The sequence below is a fragment of the Trachurus japonicus genome, chromosome 14 (genome assembly GCF_045865225.1).
Source record: "Trachurus japonicus isolate A0001 chromosome 14, Traja_1.0".
Classification (NCBI taxonomy): Eukaryota; Metazoa; Chordata; class Actinopteri; order Carangiformes; family Carangidae; genus Trachurus; species Trachurus japonicus.
The window spans coordinates 10,708,412-10,727,030 of NC_140920.1; the positions used below are offsets into that span (position 1 = coordinate 10,708,412).

The window sequence follows — 18,619 nt, forward strand, 5'->3', positions numbered from 1 at the left end:
GCTGATCCCAGGTCAATTCAGGGCTCTGGAGGAGGATGAGGATGAAGATGAAGATGATACAACGGACCTCCTCCTGCTCTGTCTTGTGATTTCCTTTCAGTTTGATATAATACGGATCAGTTGCTTGAACTCACACACACACATACATGTGAGCTGGAACAAAGACAGGAAGACGCTTCAACTGCCCGTTAAAATGATGGAGCTGAAATGTGCTGAATCAGCAGCCTGGGGCGAGGTGATGCCCACTTCCCCGACCGCAGCGCCGCTGGTGTGGGTGGGGACGGTCCTTAAAGGTTATTCGACAGCAAACGGAGGGACGGAGGGGACTTTAAACAGCCGGAGGGTCTTTTTTTGTTCTGAGAAATGCTAACAGGCAGGACGGGGGCTTGAGGGGAGCGTTGAGTGGGTGTGCGGCTTCTCACGGGGTTTCAAACATCTGGCTCTGGCCTTTCACTTCTTCTAAAGCACATCTGTGAAAACACTTTTATCTGAGAGACATGCTCAATCCCAAAGGACAGAAGATCTGGCTCAACACACACACACATAGCTGCATGTAATCTGACCTCAACACACACACACACACACACACACACACACACACACTGATCTTATTATCGCTTGTGTCCATGTGTGTTTTGGTGGTGGGTGTTGGGCTTTCAGAAACCAGAAAATATTCTTGTAACGAGAGGTTTTACAGGCAGTTAAAGTCAGTGTGAGGTGCATTCAAGGTTCGCTTTCCGTCTGTGGGTCAAAAATAGAAGCACAAATTGAGATGTTTTTTTTACAAGCCACTTGTTTGGTGGCAGCAAAACCTTCACCAGGGACGAGTGTCAAAGTGTCCTTTCTTGCCAGTGTTTGAGTGTAATGGAAATGACAGCACATCACAGCTAAACAGCCCCTCAGCACCACCAGCTCCCGTAAACACATCCCACAATGTTCCCTGCACTAGACGTCGTCTCCTTTAAATAAAATAAACTGTCAACTCCAGCGAAAGGCTCACATCACCATCACCTGGAGGAGAAACAACAACAACAACAACACACAAACACAATTCCCCACTTATAATAGAGCTGGAGTTCAATTAGTGGAAATATCAAGCAGCAGCAGCACCGTGGCCTTTTTGTGTTTCACTTAGAGCCGAGTTGACTGCTGCTTCAACGCTCAGCGGCTCTCTGTGGCCGTCAGGATCAATGCAAGTGACACTCAGTGGCCAGGTATTGATCTGACGTGTCAGCCTGAGCTGCAGGAGGCGTCAAGATGAAAAGCCCACAGCTCGCTGAGTACCAACAGTCAGCTTCTTATCTACTGAGGAAAATCATCTCAGAACGACTCTGGTGCCAAGTCACAGTCACAGATTTCTTGGGTTTGGAGCTGAACGCTGTTAGTGAATCGAGGTTATAAAACAGACACTTCAAAGTGTTAATTAAGTCTGTGTCCAACTCTGGTTTAAATAATGTTAAGGGAGGTATTAAGTGATTATCATTCCAAGTTTAGATATTAACCCTGCTATTTATACAGCAGGCAGTAATCGCCACAGAAAACTCATTCATGAGCTCAGAGCCAGTACTGATCTCCCAGCTCCTCCATTTGATTATGTCTCAATGGGAATACATGAAAACACCAAGAGGGAATTAATGTGGAGCTTTTCTATGATGATGTAATGAAAGGAAGTTGGTTTGATTTCAGCTTATTTAGCACACAAAGCAAAACCCTTTGGGGTCTAAAGTCACAGTCTTGTTCTGAAACCAGCTGAACTCACTTTGTTGGTTTAGAAGAAAACAGAGAATAGAGGCAGTGGCTGAGGTTTGACTACTCTCTCTCTCTCTCCCTCGACTTCACAGCATCTTCACGGGCTGAGAACTCATTTCACACCAGAGATCTAATGAACACTCACCTTAGAGGGATTTTAACAGCCAGATATCTGTCAATAGCGATGGCGAGGAGGCTGAAGATGGAGCTCTGTGTCAGTACCAAGACGAAACAGGCCAGGAAGAGGCACCCATAGAAGTCCAGGCTGATGCCGATGCTGATGGTTATGGCGAAGGGAATGGCGAGGCAACCGACCAGAATATCAGCCACAGCCAGAGACACCAGAAAGTAGTTAGTGGCGTTCTTCAGAGTGGTGTTGATGGCGACAGCCCAGCAAACCAGCACGTTGCCGGATATGGAGAGAACAGCAATAACCACTTCTATCACGATGTACAACGTATTCATCTCAGCAAAGTGTGTTCAAGGACTAAAACCTGCAGACGGTGGCCTCCCCCCACACACAACACTGTTTTCTAGTCCCACAGGAGCAAAGAAGTCTTTCTGCTATAATCCAGGAATATTCCACAAGTGTGAGCTGCACCTCCAGCCATCTGCAGGAAACACACACATTTACTTCACAGAAGAAAAACAAAAAACACACACAAACACAAACACAACCAGCACTGTTCAGCATCACAAAGTTGACAGGAGTCGGTAATAGCTGCGCAATTACGCACAAGTTTTGCAGAGTAAAACAGAAAGTCAGTCCGCTCACCTTAATGAACCTGCACATCGTCCGTGGATGCTTTCACAGCGACTGTGACCGAACTGTGGAGCATTTCAGCGGCATCCGTGGATCTCGAGCGCAGTTACAGAGTCACACAACTAAACCCGCAGCAGCAGTTTTGAAGTGGAGGGAGAAACACAGGGAAAAAAGGGGGAAAAAAACTAAATTTCGCAGAGGCCACGCCCCGAGCGGACACACACAGACACACATACACACACACTTACACACACGCTCTCTCTCTCTATCTCCCTCTCTCTCTCTCTCTCTCTCGCATGCGATCACAAGTAGCTGATAAGTGGAATCCCGAGCGAGCGTCACTGCCCCGCCGTGCGTAATTACGCGCCAGTTAACAGCATCCACCACCACCACGTGCTTTCCGTTTAATGTAAACGCTGACTGCTGCGCACACGCACGCGCACACCCACACAGCCTCGCGACGCAGACACCCGGCTGCATCTGGTTTCAATCAGGCTTGTGCCCGACACCAGCGGCTCAGGGGAAGCGACCGCAACTTCCAAAAAACTCAATCTACTCTCGATTTTCGCTGTTTGCGGAATCTCGGTCACGCTTGACGCAAACGCGCGCGGAGACATAGATTAGAAAAGTGCTGCTTGTTGTGTATGGAAATGTGTTAACGAGAGGACAGGCACGTCTGGCATCTAACATGATCTGTGTTATCGCTGGTTATCGTCCATCAGTGTTTGTCTCAGCGACTTTACACGATTTCACAGAAACGTGACATGTTTACCAAACAGGGTTGCGTAAAGTTTGATCTTCGATCAATTCAGGGTTTTGTGCGATCGATTTTTTTTTAAACTCATGAGATCCAGTTCATTGCGTTTAGGTATTTGAGTTACTGCTGCCACTAAAACGTGCTCGTGTACAAAAGGTGCGCAGCGAAAAGTTTCCACATGCCCAAATGTTTTACAGCCCTGGCAGCGCGTTTTAATGGGCACAGTGGAAAAGCAGTTGAACCTCAGGGAGAGCAGCGCTGGAGAATATTTAAACCAGTGAGAAGCTGCTGCTTTCACACAGTGGGAAGAAGAGCTGCATCTGCAACACTAAGAAAAAAAACAAAAAACATCTGAGGAATAACGAGACAACAAGTTAGTGATTGAAAATTAAACCTGACATTCCTTTATTGAGCAATATCCATCCAATAGTCCTTCAATCTGACACCGGTAAATAGAAAACTGTATTTTTTCTGTCCACATTTTCACTTCTCAGGATGCAAGTCTTGTAAATAAATAAATAACACTTTAATCTTCCAAAACATAGTGGGGCATCTGCAGAGGGAGTCTCATCTGAACCACACCACAGAGAACATGTTGTACCTCGACTCCTACATGGGAAGGTTTTCCTCTCCTTAATAATTTAACATGGCATGCGAAATATAGATATATATATTTTGCGAAGCAGCTGCAGTACCATAGTTGTTGAGAGTCTTGATGAGGGGACAACATGGAGGTTTTTAATTGATCCATGATGCTGTAAACAACACAAACATACACATCAGTCTGTTTTCATTAAAAAATATCTCTACAAAACTATTCAGCAACTCTCGTAGCGTTAAATTGTTTTTTAGTGTGGCATCACAGATGGCAGCAAGAGTTTGTCTGACCTCCGTCTTTTAAGGACAAACCAGGATTGACAATTAAAAGGTGGAAAATATAAAGGCTCTGAACTCAAACCTGTCAGTTCAGGTTACCCTCTGCTCGGCAAAGTCAAAAAAACTCCAGCCGGTTCACAATGAGCACTCGCTATCCATTCTTTTCAGCAACATTTTCTAGCAAAACAACCAAAAAATTTAAGCCACAACAGCCGGGCTCACGCTGGCTCACACTGGTGGACTGCACGTTGGTCAGTGAAGGGGACGTCACACTGCACACGGAGACAGAACACGACACTTGGACCATGCATAGATAGTCTTGGAGAAGTTGGGTTTTGGCAGAAGATTTGGCACAAAAGGTCAGATGGTTTCCACAGAGCATTTGATTCACAAACACACACACACAAAAAGAAAAAAAAAACACTGAAAAAAAAAACTAATATTTTGGTTTTCTACTGACAGCCAGTTTGGCTTTTATGAGTCTTTATAAATCAGTATCTTCATCCTCTCTCTGTTGTGCTGCCAACTGCTACCAGACAGTATTTTGCACCATAATCCGTCTGCTTGGATTTGTCTTTGAATCAAATGCTCTACTGACACTTTGAACTTGTACAAATGAACAGGGTGTCTTGTGTGTATGTGTGTGTGTGTGTGTGTGTGTGTGTGTGTGTGTGTGTGTGTGTGTGTGTGTATGTGTGTGTCCTAGCTGCGCTGTTGTTAAGAAATAAGACAGAAAACAGCAGGTTCGTGGCGGCTGAGCGTCTCAGGAACAGAGCGGTCCTCTGTCGTGCGGCGCGGTGAGCAGCAGGAGGGTTAAAGTGGCAGCGTTTGCTCTGTCTGGAGGGTGAGTGAGTAGTGTAGTGCTGCTGCTGCTGCTGCTGCTGCTGCTGCTGCTACTGACAGAAAAGTGCTGCAGTGCCTTCCGCTCTTCCTCGTCGGTTTTCCGGCTCCTCTTCCTCGCCCGCTCAGGTCTCAAAGTACTTGTAGATCTGAGAGACGTACTGCATGACGCTCTGCCAGTCCGGCCTGTCGGTCTTCATCAGCTCCTCGATGTCCTGTGTTGAGCAGAGAGAGAAAGAGTTTGAGCTTTTCAAACAGCACCACCGCCAGGCTGAGATAAAACTGCACCGCCAGTGTCTCATATTCAGTTTTCACATAAATAGTTTAGTATTTTGTTAAGTGTGATCATGAAAAGGTGACATACCAACTGTCATGAATGTGGGTGTGAATATTACTAATCTTTTAGAGAAGTTACATCTTCCTCATTAGACTAATCTGTTCTGTGTTTCGCTTTTACACAGTGAAAGTTTCATCACAGCTGAGCCACAGTTATGATGGAAAGTGAGGAATTTGCATTTTGTTTATCATCCCTGAATGCTTCCTCGTTCACTTTTATTTTCTGTTGTTTGTTCAGACACGTGTTCACAATGTTTGCTCAGAGAGAAATCACAACACGGTTCCTGCCACGTGATTTTGGACACACAGGAGTAAATGTCTTGAGGCTCTTGCAGGACAAATGGAATAATTTGTCAGAATTAGACTGAAGTATCTGAGAGAAACTCCTGATGAGCTGCGTGACGCTGCGGTGGGGATGAATCCTGCCTGACAGCGATGAGTCAGACAGCGGAGCGGACTTTCACATGACGCCAGCGTCACTGGAGCTTCACCACAGTCACCTCCATGTTTCACAACCTCCTAACAGGAGGATGAGCCACCGCTCCGTGGGCTTTGTTTACGCAGCAGACACAGAGATGAGAGCCGGTTACACTCTTTCACCGACATGGGAACGAGTTTGCCGCATCCCATCTTGTAAACCACAAGCATGTAATGGAGAATTAATAAGACAAAGAAATGTGAATGCCAGTCTCACTCAAACATTTGAGCCTAACTCACTTCTCTGCCGAAGGTCCAGACTCCAGATTTAGCAGAGACGAGACGCTTGATTGATTTGTATATTTTCAAAGTCGTCTCACACATGTTTATTTTAGCCGGACTTTTAGAAAGAACAAAGATCCTTCTACATTTAATCTATTTTATCATGTTCCTTAAAACATGAAGCCATTATCGGAGCGGCGGGAGAGTGTGTGCAGCACAGATGATGAACAGCGAGGACGGGTCAAGTTAGTTTAACCCTCATATGGAGTCAGATAAGTTTATTAGACCGTACTGGGCCAATGACTGTGGGACTCAGCAGAACGACTCCACTCCCAACTTGTTGCAGCAGATTGTTCCTCTAAATCCAGTCCACTTCTCTCTTACTGGCACTGATATCGGTATTTATATGAGAAGGGAAATGAAAATAAAAAAACGCAGGGAAGCATAAAAACATAAAGGACTGTGTGCATTTGTGTGGTGCAGATGTGTTTTTAATGAACAACACTTTCTGACATCTATGACCCGAGGGCGGTGAAGTGACCGTTTTAAATGAGACAAGTGAGTCAGGATCAGTTTAATGACATTCAGAGCCAAAAGCCAATGATTTTGTTTTGTTTTTCCTAATTCATCACCTGATTCATCTCGACAACTGCATCTGATTCAAAAACTGACCTTAAAGCTCCCTCCTATGAGCAATGGGTAGTTTAGGTTTGAATAGTGTAGGTATTTCTCAAATGAAAGATTTTTGAATTTGTATTTTTGTCTATTTGTCTCTTTGGGTTGAAGAGGGGGGAGCGGGTCTTTCTCTAGAGTTTCTAAAGGTTTCTGTGGGGCAGGGTTACAAATATTTGATGTGATAAAAACTTGATTAATTTAAAACCAAGTCAAAGGGCTTTAAAAGAAAAACCCACCCTGATTGTTTACAAAAAAAAGCTGATTCACTTTCTTTGGTGAAGATAAGACCCTCTCACATCTCACAGTCCTCTGACTCTCACACACCAGAGACCTCGCACTCTAGATCGGCTATGATAAGCTTATTGTGCTGCTGCACCGGAAACAGATATGAAAAGCGACTGTTTACGTGTTGGCAAAACATGGAAGGATTGAACACTTCAAGTGGAGCAGCTGGATGTTACTCCCCCGTGTCTGAGGAGAGCAGCTAATGGTTTTACAAATCACATAAACTAATAAAGTCTAATTACATTAGAGCTATGTGTTATATTAGCTGCAGTCAGTCACTGATATGACAGAGTTACGACCGTCAGGAGGAAGAAAAGCGGCTGTGAGGCATCTCTAAAGCTCTACAGCCTCACATCTTGAAAGTTTAGCAAATCAAAGTGTACTGTTCCCAATTTGTCTAATCAAACAGGGGTGTGTGTGTGTGTGTGTGTGTTATCTGTGTGTGTGTGACGTCTGAGGCAGCTCGACTCACCAGTGAGGGTTTGATGCCAATGCTCTCGGCTGCCTGGAAAGCCAGGGTCAGATTCCGGACCTGAAGAAAAAACAAACCAGTTGGTGGTGAAACAGTGAAAGTCTCTGCACAGCGTCATCCTCCAGCGCCACACAAGGGGTTCACACAGCAACAATAAGCCCACAAACACATGTATGTACCCGCACAAACACCCAAGAGAAAAGCAAAAATGCCTTTGCTTGTTTTTGTGTGTGTCATAATATCCCCGCTGTTTATTTTGATATGTAAAGCTATACTGGACCCAGCCTCTGTAAAAACATTCGATGTGTCACTCTCATTAATGAGTGAAATCCCTGAAGATTTAACCTCCTTCCCCTCATGAAACTGGAGTTGGGTGCATTCACTTCTCCAAAGTAAAGAAGTCACGAATCACAAAATGTCCTTGTGTCCTCCTGTTCATCCTGACTTTCACTTTTCTTTTTTTTGCCTGTTGATTTCTGAGTGGTTGTGACACTCACGTCCACTCTGTCATATTAACTCATCAGCACAGCTGGTGTAGTGAATGAATAATGAATTCTTAATAGTTAGATGCATAGCTCAGTAGCATTGTTTCCCTTATTTGAACCTAAAATCCACCTACGACTTTGTTTTCTTAAAAACATCTATGATGAAAGCTGGAGCAGGGCAGTTAATGGGATTACTGGAAGGACGGATTATACTGGGGAGAGGTTGGGTGTTTGGGCCTCAGGGGAAGTCAGTCAACAAGAGTTATTAAAGCCAACACACATCTATTGAATTATTCAGAGAGACGGGCCGCGCAATGTCTCTGTCATCAGCTTAATGTTACACATTCACACCGGCACGTCCTGCGCTCACACGCCTACATGGCTAATTTGTCACGTAAGATGTGTCAGGTCTGGTCAGAGGTGTTTGTCTGGTGCTTTAATGCTGCAGCAGGATGGAAGCCCTGCAGTCCCCAGAGAGGAACCATATTGTTTGCAGAGTTACTGTATATACCGGCTGCAAGGCCACATCACAGAGCTGTCATCATCACCGAGCTATAGCTGCTGCCCCGCGCCCAGCAGCACTTACAGTACGACTACACATAATTCATCATCAGGTGGTCCTTTAATGCTGCATGGACAATATGGCAGACCTATAAAATGTATACAACTTCGTGAAGGAAGTCTGTAACGTGCAGCTTAATGGTGGAAAAAATGACTCCTGGCAGAATGGGTTCAAAGTATTACAGGGGTTTTTATTTGCTTCTTGGCAAACACGCGTCTTTCAGACCTACACTGTATAAGCAGCAGACCATTTACAGTTTACAGGTTCACATTTTCCACAAACAACTTATTGTGGATTAATGTGTGGTATTTTCTCCAGACTAAATTCTGCAAGCCCAAGTTTGGGAGAGGACGACGGGGAAGCTGAGCGTGCTGTTCGTTAAAAAAAAGAAAGAAAGTAAAGTAAACAAACAAAAAAAAGTAGTTCTGCAGAGCGGCTGTGAAAAATTTACCTCGCTTCATAAATACAACTTCCCTCTCAATTTGTGCTCACGGTTTTGGAAGATAAATATCCTCATCGAAGTCAGTTGTTCTGTCAACTTAACCTCAGACGTCTGAGAGGATTTTCTCTGTCACACATTGTTGTTGTACCCTTTGTAGGACTTGTTGTGTTGTGTTGTCTACGCTGTGTGGTATGTGTGAGTCCTGTGCCGGTACGATCTGACACCAAACCACAGATTTGCTCTTATATGGACGCTGTGCGCTTGAGCTTGTGTGGGTCACGACCCGTTGAGGACTGAATCCAAGTATGCGGGCGTGCCGGCCTCCAGACAAGGAGGTCAGGGATAATATGGAAGAAATAAATTCAAGAGTCTAAGGACGGAGGCTGTGCGTACGAAACGGGTTGTATATGTGTGTCGTTTCTATAAATACACTGACTTCTGATCAGTTTAGCGAGCTTAAGTTAATTTACTGCCGGTGAAGCACTCACCTGTGTGTTGGGAGCAGTTTACTGACAGTGTACAGTTTTTGTTTAAATGTGTGTGTGTGGGGAGTCTTCCTGTAGATCTGTACCTTATCTTGACTGATGAGTTCCTGGTAAGGGATGTGTGCAGGAAGATATGTGTGCAACAGGGCACAGAAAGCCAGGCCGTCGCTCCAACTGCTGCTGAAGTTGGTCACATCGATGTTCTGCAGACAGATGAAAGGAAGAGGAAGAGACAAAGAGTGAAAAAAAAGAAAAGAAAAATCACACGAGTTACAAACGAATACTGGACGATGATAATGAGCTGAGTGCTTATAATTTGGGTGGGAGAGCTAATAGCTTCTTGATCACATGAACAGGCCATGAAAAAAAAAGCCATTAGGTCATAGAACGACAGGAAACAAAATGAAGATCAAAATTTAATCTCATTATCTGCTGTTCTGGGTCTCAGGCTGCATTAACGCCTGGCCATGTTTCCCTCTGAGGATGTCAGAAGGATCTTGTTAGATCCCCTTTAAGCCTGCGATGCTCTCTGATCTCTACTCGGGGTGATGAACGTGCATAGCAGCACGTCCAGTCTGTTGTGCCTTTGTGTGTGTGTATGTGTGTGTGTGAGTGTCTCACAGAGCATCGTCACCTCATACACTGTACGTAATGTTTTCAAGGTCCGATAAGAGTAGAAAGCTCAGAGGAAAAACTTCCTCTGGGCCATTGTTTGGCGTTGCAGGCTCCCCGTTGGATAGATAAGTTGTTTCCGGTGTCTTCCTCTTTTGTCTTTCTCATGAGCTTTAGGAATTTTGTTCACACACACGAGGAGACTCTCCTGAGTCATGAGTCTGTGTGGTCTCTGTGGGCCTCACATGCTTCCACCCATTCACACAATGAACCCAGGGAAGTTACAGCATTTTGAACCAGAGCCATCAAGTACAGGTGGAACTGCTCAGTGGGGCCGATGTGTCAAAGCATGTAGAAAAAGTAAAGCTACAACATGCAAGTTTAACAGGTGATACATCTGGTGGTTGCTCCCCTTTGGTTTGTTTTTCTCCACAAGTGACAAAAACTGTGTCAAGACTGAGAAGAGAAAATGAAAAAGAGAAGTTCAAACCACGGCTACTGTTGTGTCACACTGCTGGTCTATCAGTATGCAGCGGGTGTGAGTGTTGGGTTGATGGTTGGAGACAGATACACTAATTAGACACAAGCATCCATCCCCCATAGTTCAACACCAGGAGGGTGTGGGGGACATTCAACTGGTATTGATGGATCACCAGAGTCAGAGGAGTTTATCCTCTGGGCATCCTGGATGAACTCATTGGTAGCTGAGATCTGGCATTCTTCCTCTGGCCATTGAGGTTGGTCAATTCAAAAATATTCCTGAGGATAACAGAAAGTGGAAAGCGAGTCCCTTCTGTACTGTACAAAGTATGAGGATTTGAGAGAGGTGTTATTCTGTGAAATCTATAGAAAAATCCCTGAAATATTGTGGTGCTCTAACGAGCAAAAACTGGACTGGTTGTTTGATTTGAGACTATTAACTTTATTTCCAAAGCCTGGAAAAGACGACAGGATAGCTGAATTAATCTTCAATGAACTCCTTTGAAGCTTGGTTTATTTTTTTTTCTTTTTGACAATGGTTTTAAACTCCGAAGATGATTTGATTGCTACTGAAGATCTGGCTGTTTTAACTGTATTTTCATTTGTTTGTTTTCTTGTTTCTTAGATGACTTTGGTCCTGGTTTGTGTGAGTTTTCTTGGTGTCTTGTATCCCATGCCGGCTGGGCATACATATGTATTCATGATGACACAATAATAAAACTGAATTCATTCATTCATTCATTCATTCATTCAGTGACGGTCGGGTTATTTCAGTCGGAATCAAAGTATTTGGACACTGATATATCTTTGGCCCCTAGTGTGGCTCAGTTATAATCAGGGATGCAAACGGGTCAGGACCAAAAAAGAGAGGGGGGGGTGCTCACCATTAACAAATCACGGAAAAGTCCATTTCCAGTAGTTCAACCCCAACCAAGTATTGATTGATTATAGATGGACATAGTTCTCAGAAGGCCAACATTTCTATATTAAAAATGCTTTAAAAAAAAATTCCTTAGCAATATTTCCATTGTGGAGATACTGAATTTTAGGTCTTCACTGAATGTTAGTCATAATTATTACTATTAAAATAAACTGAATAAATAAAGACATGGGATGTTTCATTCAGTGTGTAATGGACATATAGGCCTTGCGTTAGTTTCACTTTAATTGAACACATTCTACATCGCGGAGGCGACGTCTTTCCACTCAGGGCTTCCTTCACCTCTGAAACGGGGCAGAGCTCCGTGGGAGACACCTGCCTGACACAGCAACGTAGGGAACCGTGCATGTCCGCGGCGCACAGCTCCACATGCACGGGGGGAAAAAAAAACGGCGTCGCCGTCGCACCGACTGCACGCGGATACGCGCCGCTTTAATGAGCGTGCATGTCGCGCGTCAACATTGGAGGTCGGCTGTTATCAGTATAATCAGAGACAACCATGAATGAGTTCGCCTCAGTTTCACGTGATTGTCACTGTCAGCCTGTTAGAAAAACATTTGACTGACCCCAGCTGAGACGCTGAGACGCCCTCCCTCCCCAAAACAAAAACTCTTCGGATCTGAACGATTCACACAAGTCACCTAATTGGTCATGAAAAAAGCGAGTTTCGCTTTTCGGCGCGCTGTTTGCATCCATGTATAATAAACATTATTACATTCTTATCTTATTGTGACGCAACATACACATGGTGGTGACGTTCCCCGTCTGCTTAAAATAACTCCCTCATCAATGATCCGGACATTCAGGGGCAGACAGTGTTTCCTGTGGATGCGTGTGGTGAGACCCCAGCTGGAAATGGAGTTACGTCCATTCGCATGAGATGAAACGTCCACAGTCCTGCTACTGCAGACAGATGTGAAACCAGAAATATGTTTTTTTTTAATTGTTTGGGATAAAGCTCTGCCTTAAGTATCTCTGGGCACATCAGTGTGTCTGTAGTACACACAGCATTAGCTCCAGTCAGATGCTAAAGATTGGACATGCGGCCACGTGTTTGTTTTGCTCTTCAACCCTCACCCCGAGGAGCACAGCCCTGTTCGTTTTCATTCTATAAATCTAATCAGCGGCTGATCCATACATGTGAGACCAGGTGAATGTAATTAAACCACCTGATAGCACAGGAAAACAGCCCAACTCTGGGTCCTGAGGACAAGAATTAAAAAAATCCCAGCTTTAAGTCGCTGCACTAATGAATATCACCCGGAGCTGAAAGGAACTGTCGACAAATTTTTTATTTGTCTTCACTTGTCTGGCTTTGATGTTACGTGAGTTATCTCATCTTATAGTGATGTGTGGTTTCAAGGTGAGAAGCAGATCAACCTCAGAGGAAGCACCTGTTTTAGGTGTTATGTGAGTTATTTGTATCAACCTTTCAGCCATTCACACCCTGGCTTGACAGATAATACTGTATACAGTAAATATGTCATTGTCAATTCTGTAAATTGAATGAATATATCTGTATACTACTGTATAATACTGTATGCAACGAACATCTACATTCATCCAAACCTGATAACTGGGTTGTATATGCATGAATGTAGTATATGCATTAGAACAGTTCAGCCAAGTGCTACAGATGAAGGCATCTGAACTTCTTATCAGCTCTTTAAGATGTTTCGCCTCTCGTCTGAAAGGTTCTTAAAAGGTTCTTAAAAGCTTGATGTGGGCGACCCAGGTATTTAACCTTTGGTGGGGTCGTCATCTTGGAGGTCGTCCTGAGACCCATCATTTGGTTCATTAGCTTTAGAAGTGCAGAAACTTTAAACCTTCTGGATCAGAGGTGAAACGTCTTCAAGAACTGAAAAAATAAACCTCCATCCATGACCTCCATGAGAACCGCATGTCCACTTGGATGTAGCCCTGAGCTCTTCTGACCACAGTGGGACTTTGAAGGGATAGTTCAACATTTTGGTAAATTGGTCCATTGCCATAATCCCTATAGTTTTAGCAGTAGGTTCGTTACCTTTAATTGTCGGTGCAAGCTATTCTTAGAACGGCGGAGCAGAGCCGCGAGCTGCTCAGAGCTATGATACGGAGGCTCATGGGATTTCTTGGTTTCCCTCAAACTCATCAAATACACAATCCAACAACTTCAAAACGCTCTGGTGGACAAGTTGTGACCTGCACATTCAGCACGCTATGAGACAATAATGGAAGGTTACGAGACGGAGTTGTTTTCAAGGTAAATTCATGCAAAACCGCTGATGCGCGTTCCCGTCGGGGGCAGTTTTTCAGCAAGCAGTCTCTGCAATTAACTCGGTCTCATAACGTTCCGTTATTGTCTCATAGCGTGGTGAATGTGCAGGTCACAACTTGTCCACGAGAGTGTTTTGGAGTTGTTGGATTGTGTATTTGATCAGGGAAACCAAAAAATCCCATTAACCTCTGTAGCTTAGCTCTGAGCAGCTCACGGCTCTGCTCCGCTGTTCTAATAGCTTGCATCGACAATTAAAAGGCAATGAACCTACTGCTAAGACTGTAGGGATTATGGCAATGGGCCAATTTGCCAAAATGTTGAACTATCCCTTTAAGCCTGTTTCATTTGAATGAAGTACGACAGTCATATTAATTCATCACAAATCAAATATCATTATCTACTGTGATTACCACTTTGATACTTCTGAGCATTAATAACAGTTAAGTGAGCGGTTTCTCTGGGACGATCTAATTTTCCTCCACAGTCTGTGATGCTGCAACAGAGGCTGAAGCTGAAAGTTTTTAAATACAGGGGTCTCATCTCCATCAGTCACTGCCTGCCTATTATGTCTGGAGGGGAGACCTGTGCAGTCATGTCAGCTCACATTCCTCTCATAACTCGCCCCCTTCTCTCTTAGCTGGCTCAGCAGCAGCACTAGCACTGTGTGTCTATGATGCATGGACACACACAGAGGGAGTGATAGTGGGTTAGTCAGACCCAAGAGAGCCCCAGACTAAGATAGGCAATGACAAATAAGCTGATAGGAGAGGTTGTGGAGGGCAGTTTGTGTGTGAGAGTGCTGGGGTGGTCTGAGGAAAACACATGTCCTAATCCAGGCCAGGGATGGTGGCTGTGGTGGAGCTCGGGGTGGGAGTGGGAGAGAAAGGGGGTTGTGTGTGCGGTGGAGTTCGCTCAGGGCAGAAAGAGAGGGAGAAGCATGAATGCTAAAACAGCAGCGGACAACAACAGCTCTCTGGGAGCCGGCTCAGAAAAGCAAACACAGCATCAAGCGACAGGAAGCGTCTCGCTCGGCACAAAAGGCAGAGCCGTCGCTTTTTAGGGCTCAGAGAAAGAGAGTATGAGAGAGAAGCAGGGGATTGTGCAGAGAGAGGACTGAGCAGAGAGGAAAAAAGGGAAAAGTTGATCTGTGTGTGTCGTTGCTTTGTCCCGACACCATGTGAAAATATCTATGAGAGCATCAGTAGTCAAATTGTGGGTGAAATTTAACCTGAGCATGAACCTGATAATGGTGAGCTGGAACTTCCTGTTATGAAAAGCAGGTTGCAAGAATGTTAACAGTGGCTACAGGATCTGCTATAAGAGGAAAAAGTGAAAGAAAATTGGTCTATTTTCATAGCTCTGGTCTGGTGTGATATTTTAATCTTTTACAGTTTAGGAAAACTAATGATTATTGCCCAAGTTGATAAAAAATGGAGCCCTGCATGGGTATTTATTTTTATTTTATCTTTCTGACCATTCTCCTTTGTTGTGTCATAATTGTCATCATTTCCCTATAAGCAGGTAGGTTGTAGGTTTTTGTTCCTATTGTCTTTCTTTATACATGATTCTGATTATCCAATTGTGTGTGTTATTGTGATTTTAAAATTTCAATATGCACAAATATAATTTTGATAACCTCACAACCTCAGAACAGACAAAGCTCTGTGGACCCCCTGAAATCTCTGACGCCCGGACCCCAAGTTGGGAACCAATGCCCTACACCAAAAGTTGCTTGTAGGACTAACATTTCAAAATAAAAGACAACAGCAAAATGCAACATTTAAAAAAAGAAATAAAGATAAGACCAAAATCCATTGATTGATGTTTTTCTATAGATCAACTAAATGATTTATTGACTCATTATTGAAGTTGCACATGTGACTGCAGCTGCAGAGGACATTAATACCAAGGACATGTTGTGTCCTGCCTGGACAATATATCCTGCTGTAAACCATTCAGAAATGGAATTTGCAGACGAGCTGGAAACGAGCCAGACACCGAACACCTCACACACACAGCAGCTCAACACCATGTGCATCAATACAAGGTGTGTGTGTGTGTGTGTAATGTGTGTGTTCTCCGTTAGTCCATGTAAATGGTGTGGACTGGTGTCAAATCTGTGGCAGGGATTAAAGCGCCTGTGCTGTCATGACACTTGGGCAGCTGGGGATAGAGGGACGACTGTGACACACTGACACACACACACACACACACAGTTTGTTAAAAAGACATCAGTCTACTGAGGGAAAGAAGGCGACATCGAGCCTGAGAGTCGTGTGATTGATGAACTTGTCTCCATCTTTGTCACAGAATCTCACTAAATCACCTCAACTAAATGAATATGGCAACAAGAAGACCACCACCAACAACAAAAACAAACAAAAAAAAGGATGAGAGAAGGAAGAAAACAGGAGAAGACTATAAAAATAAGAAAACAAAGTTAGAAATGGAGAGACAAAACTCTAGATGAGAGGGCAGCGAGGGCGAGACCGCCCTAATGGACCCTGCAGTGAGTCATAGTCATGAGCAATGACAGGCTGAGAGCTCAGGCAGGCGGGACCATGGAGATAAAGACAGGGCAACAGCAAAGGTCACAGAGCTGCTCTCCACCGCCTCTTTATGCAATTTAATGGACTCATCCTACACAAAGGACGAGATAAAAAGGTGAGGAGGATGATGATACTGATGCGGAGCTCAGAAATCCACCGTGTTGATCCTTCATGACAGATCTAACTTTGATTAAAAATGATCATGTCTGTGAGAGATAGTCTGTATCAATATTTAGATCCTGATTATATAAAAGGGATTTAGATTAAAACAGAACTGTGTGTCCTTGTTGCAGTGTACACCTTTAAATAAAATGTACATTGTACTCTCCTTTAAAGGGAGTAGGTTCGTTACCTTTAATTGTCGGTGCAAGCTATTTTTTGAACAGCGGAGCAGAGCCGCGAGCTGCTCAGAACTACGCAACGGGGCTAATGGGATTTCTTGGTTTCCCTCATCAAACTCATCAAATACACAATCCAACAACTCCAAAACGCCTTCGTGGACAAGTTGTGACCTGCACATTCACCACGCTATGAGATAATAACGGAACGATACGAGACAGAGTTGTTTTAGAGGCAAATGCAGAGACTGCTTGATGAAAAACTGCCCTGGACAGGAACACGCATCAGCGGTTTTGCATGAATTTACCTCGAAAACAACTCTGTCTCGTAACTTTCTGTTATTATCTCATAGTGTGGTGAATGTGCAGGTCACAACTTGTCCACAAGAGCGTTTTGGAGTTGTTGGATTGTGTATTTGCTTGCACCGACAATTAAAGGTAACAAACCTATACTCCTAAAACTATAGGGATTATGGCAATGGGCCAGTTTGCCAAAATGTTGAACTATTCCTTTAAATCACATCTTTTTCCTCTGTTGTGTAGCTTGGCTAACACTCTGGAGCTCTCTCTGTGCAGGACATCAATCATCAATCATCTGAACCAAAGAAAGTTTGCAAATTAGCACATTTCTCTAAAATGTCAGAATGATCCTTTAATTAGACAACGCAGCATTTCCTGCCTTTGTTGATACCTGGAACTTTTTTAGCTGCTCCTCTTCTAAAAAAAAGCCCACTTTCCAGGTCTAAAGCGTTGTTCACTATGTCATTTTGTGCACTCAGTACATGTCTCGCCTTTTTACCCAGTTCTGATGATCATGAGCGTGATCACTGATGATTTTTAGGGATAAACACTTGACTTTGAGTACATTTAAAAGAATAATCCATCTGCAGCGAGAATGACTGAGAGATGACATTTACTATGTTATTTCACACTTATGATCTCAATCAATACGGCATTACTAGAACATACAGTCATGGCTTGTCTTTGAACTCCAACTGTTTTCCCCTTCGCGATGTATGACCTCCACTCCACACTCTCTTGGGGGTCCATTCCTGTCTCTTCAATGGCTTTGTGTGCGTATGTGTGTGTGTATGTGTGTGTGTGTGTTTCCCAGACGCGGCCGGATGAGCTGTGCTCTGTCAGGCCCAGCTGAGCCTAATGTGCAGACCCTTTGCTCATTGTTCCCATCTTGAACAAACAGTGCATTTATTTTTGTTTGGCTTCTTTGGTTAATTGAGAGCAAAAAAAAAAAAAAAAAACAGTTTAAAAAGTGTCCGGAGCTGTCCTAAATTAAGACATCAAAGAGCCTGATAAATATACAGTAGGAGGTTAGAGTGTTTTCCAACACACCAGACGTTCAAGAAAGCCTTTGCTCATCGAAACTGGAAAACCGCAACATGTCAACATTTTGCTTCTCAATGAGGCTGTGTACAAACTTTCTGGTTAATGCAGAAGGACGTAACCATGTGATTTTATGGTCACAATTCATTTAGTCTGGTTGCTGTTCGACCACAACATCCACTTAAGCAATGTCAACACTTTGAGAGAAAGTTAGTACGCTCAGTTTCAGTCTGAGTATGATCTCTACAACAACAACAAAAACAAAAACAACATGCTCTTCAGAGTCACAATCCCAAAGCTGTATGAAAGTGGTCTTGTGTGTTTCAAGTCTGCATCCAGTGCAGCGCTGACGTGCACAGGATCCCATGTGAATACTAATTTCCGGAGAGAGGCCCCTTGGGTCTCTCCCACAGGGCAGAGTCAATCAGAGCCAGCTTAAGGTCTTCACCGATCGATCCGCGTTTCCCAGAATCTGACATTTGAGGTGTGACAGTCTGTCTGGACTCACGTCTCATCCCCCGCTGAGAGTTTAACACAGGTCAGGTATTCAGCCGCCCTAAGGGCCAGCGCATGGCGGGTAAACACTACACATCCCCTCACACGGACCACAATTTCCCTAAGGGGTTAAAGGGATTCTTCTCCATGGTGATAGCACGGCCATCCTGCTCATCTGTCT

General features: G+C 44.1%; 2 protein-coding genes across 6 annotated transcripts in view; both read right to left on the reverse strand.

Moving 5' to 3' along the window:
- adora2b (adenosine A2b receptor) overlaps positions 1 to 2,730 on the reverse strand; it is a 12,031-nt gene extending 9,301 nt beyond the window's left edge. The window contains exons 1-2 of the mRNA XM_085797460.1: positions 2,525 to 2,730; positions 1,895 to 2,360 (exon numbers count right to left, since the gene is read on the reverse strand). Coding sequence (XP_085653586.1) covers positions 1,895 to 2,214 — 320 coding nt within the window. The 5' untranslated portion in view covers positions 2,215 to 2,360; positions 2,525 to 2,730. The remainder of the gene's footprint in view (positions 1 to 1,894; positions 2,361 to 2,524) is intronic.
- Positions 2,731 to 3,650: 920 nt separating this feature from the next.
- The window catches only part of specc1 (sperm antigen with calponin homology and coiled-coil domains 1), a 75,612-nt gene continuing 60,643 nt past the window's right edge, over positions 3,651 to 18,619 (reverse strand). For all 5 annotated transcript variants that reach the window (XM_085797462.1, XM_085797465.1, XM_085797464.1 and 2 more), the window contains 3 exons: positions 9,513 to 9,629; positions 7,453 to 7,512; positions 3,651 to 5,200 (listed from right to left, as the gene is read on the reverse strand). In XM_085797462.1, the coding sequence (XP_085653588.1) occupies positions 5,111 to 5,200; positions 7,453 to 7,512; positions 9,513 to 9,629 (267 nt within the window). In that variant the 3' untranslated portion in view covers positions 3,651 to 5,110. The remainder of the gene's footprint in view (positions 5,201 to 7,452; positions 7,513 to 9,512; positions 9,630 to 18,619) is intronic.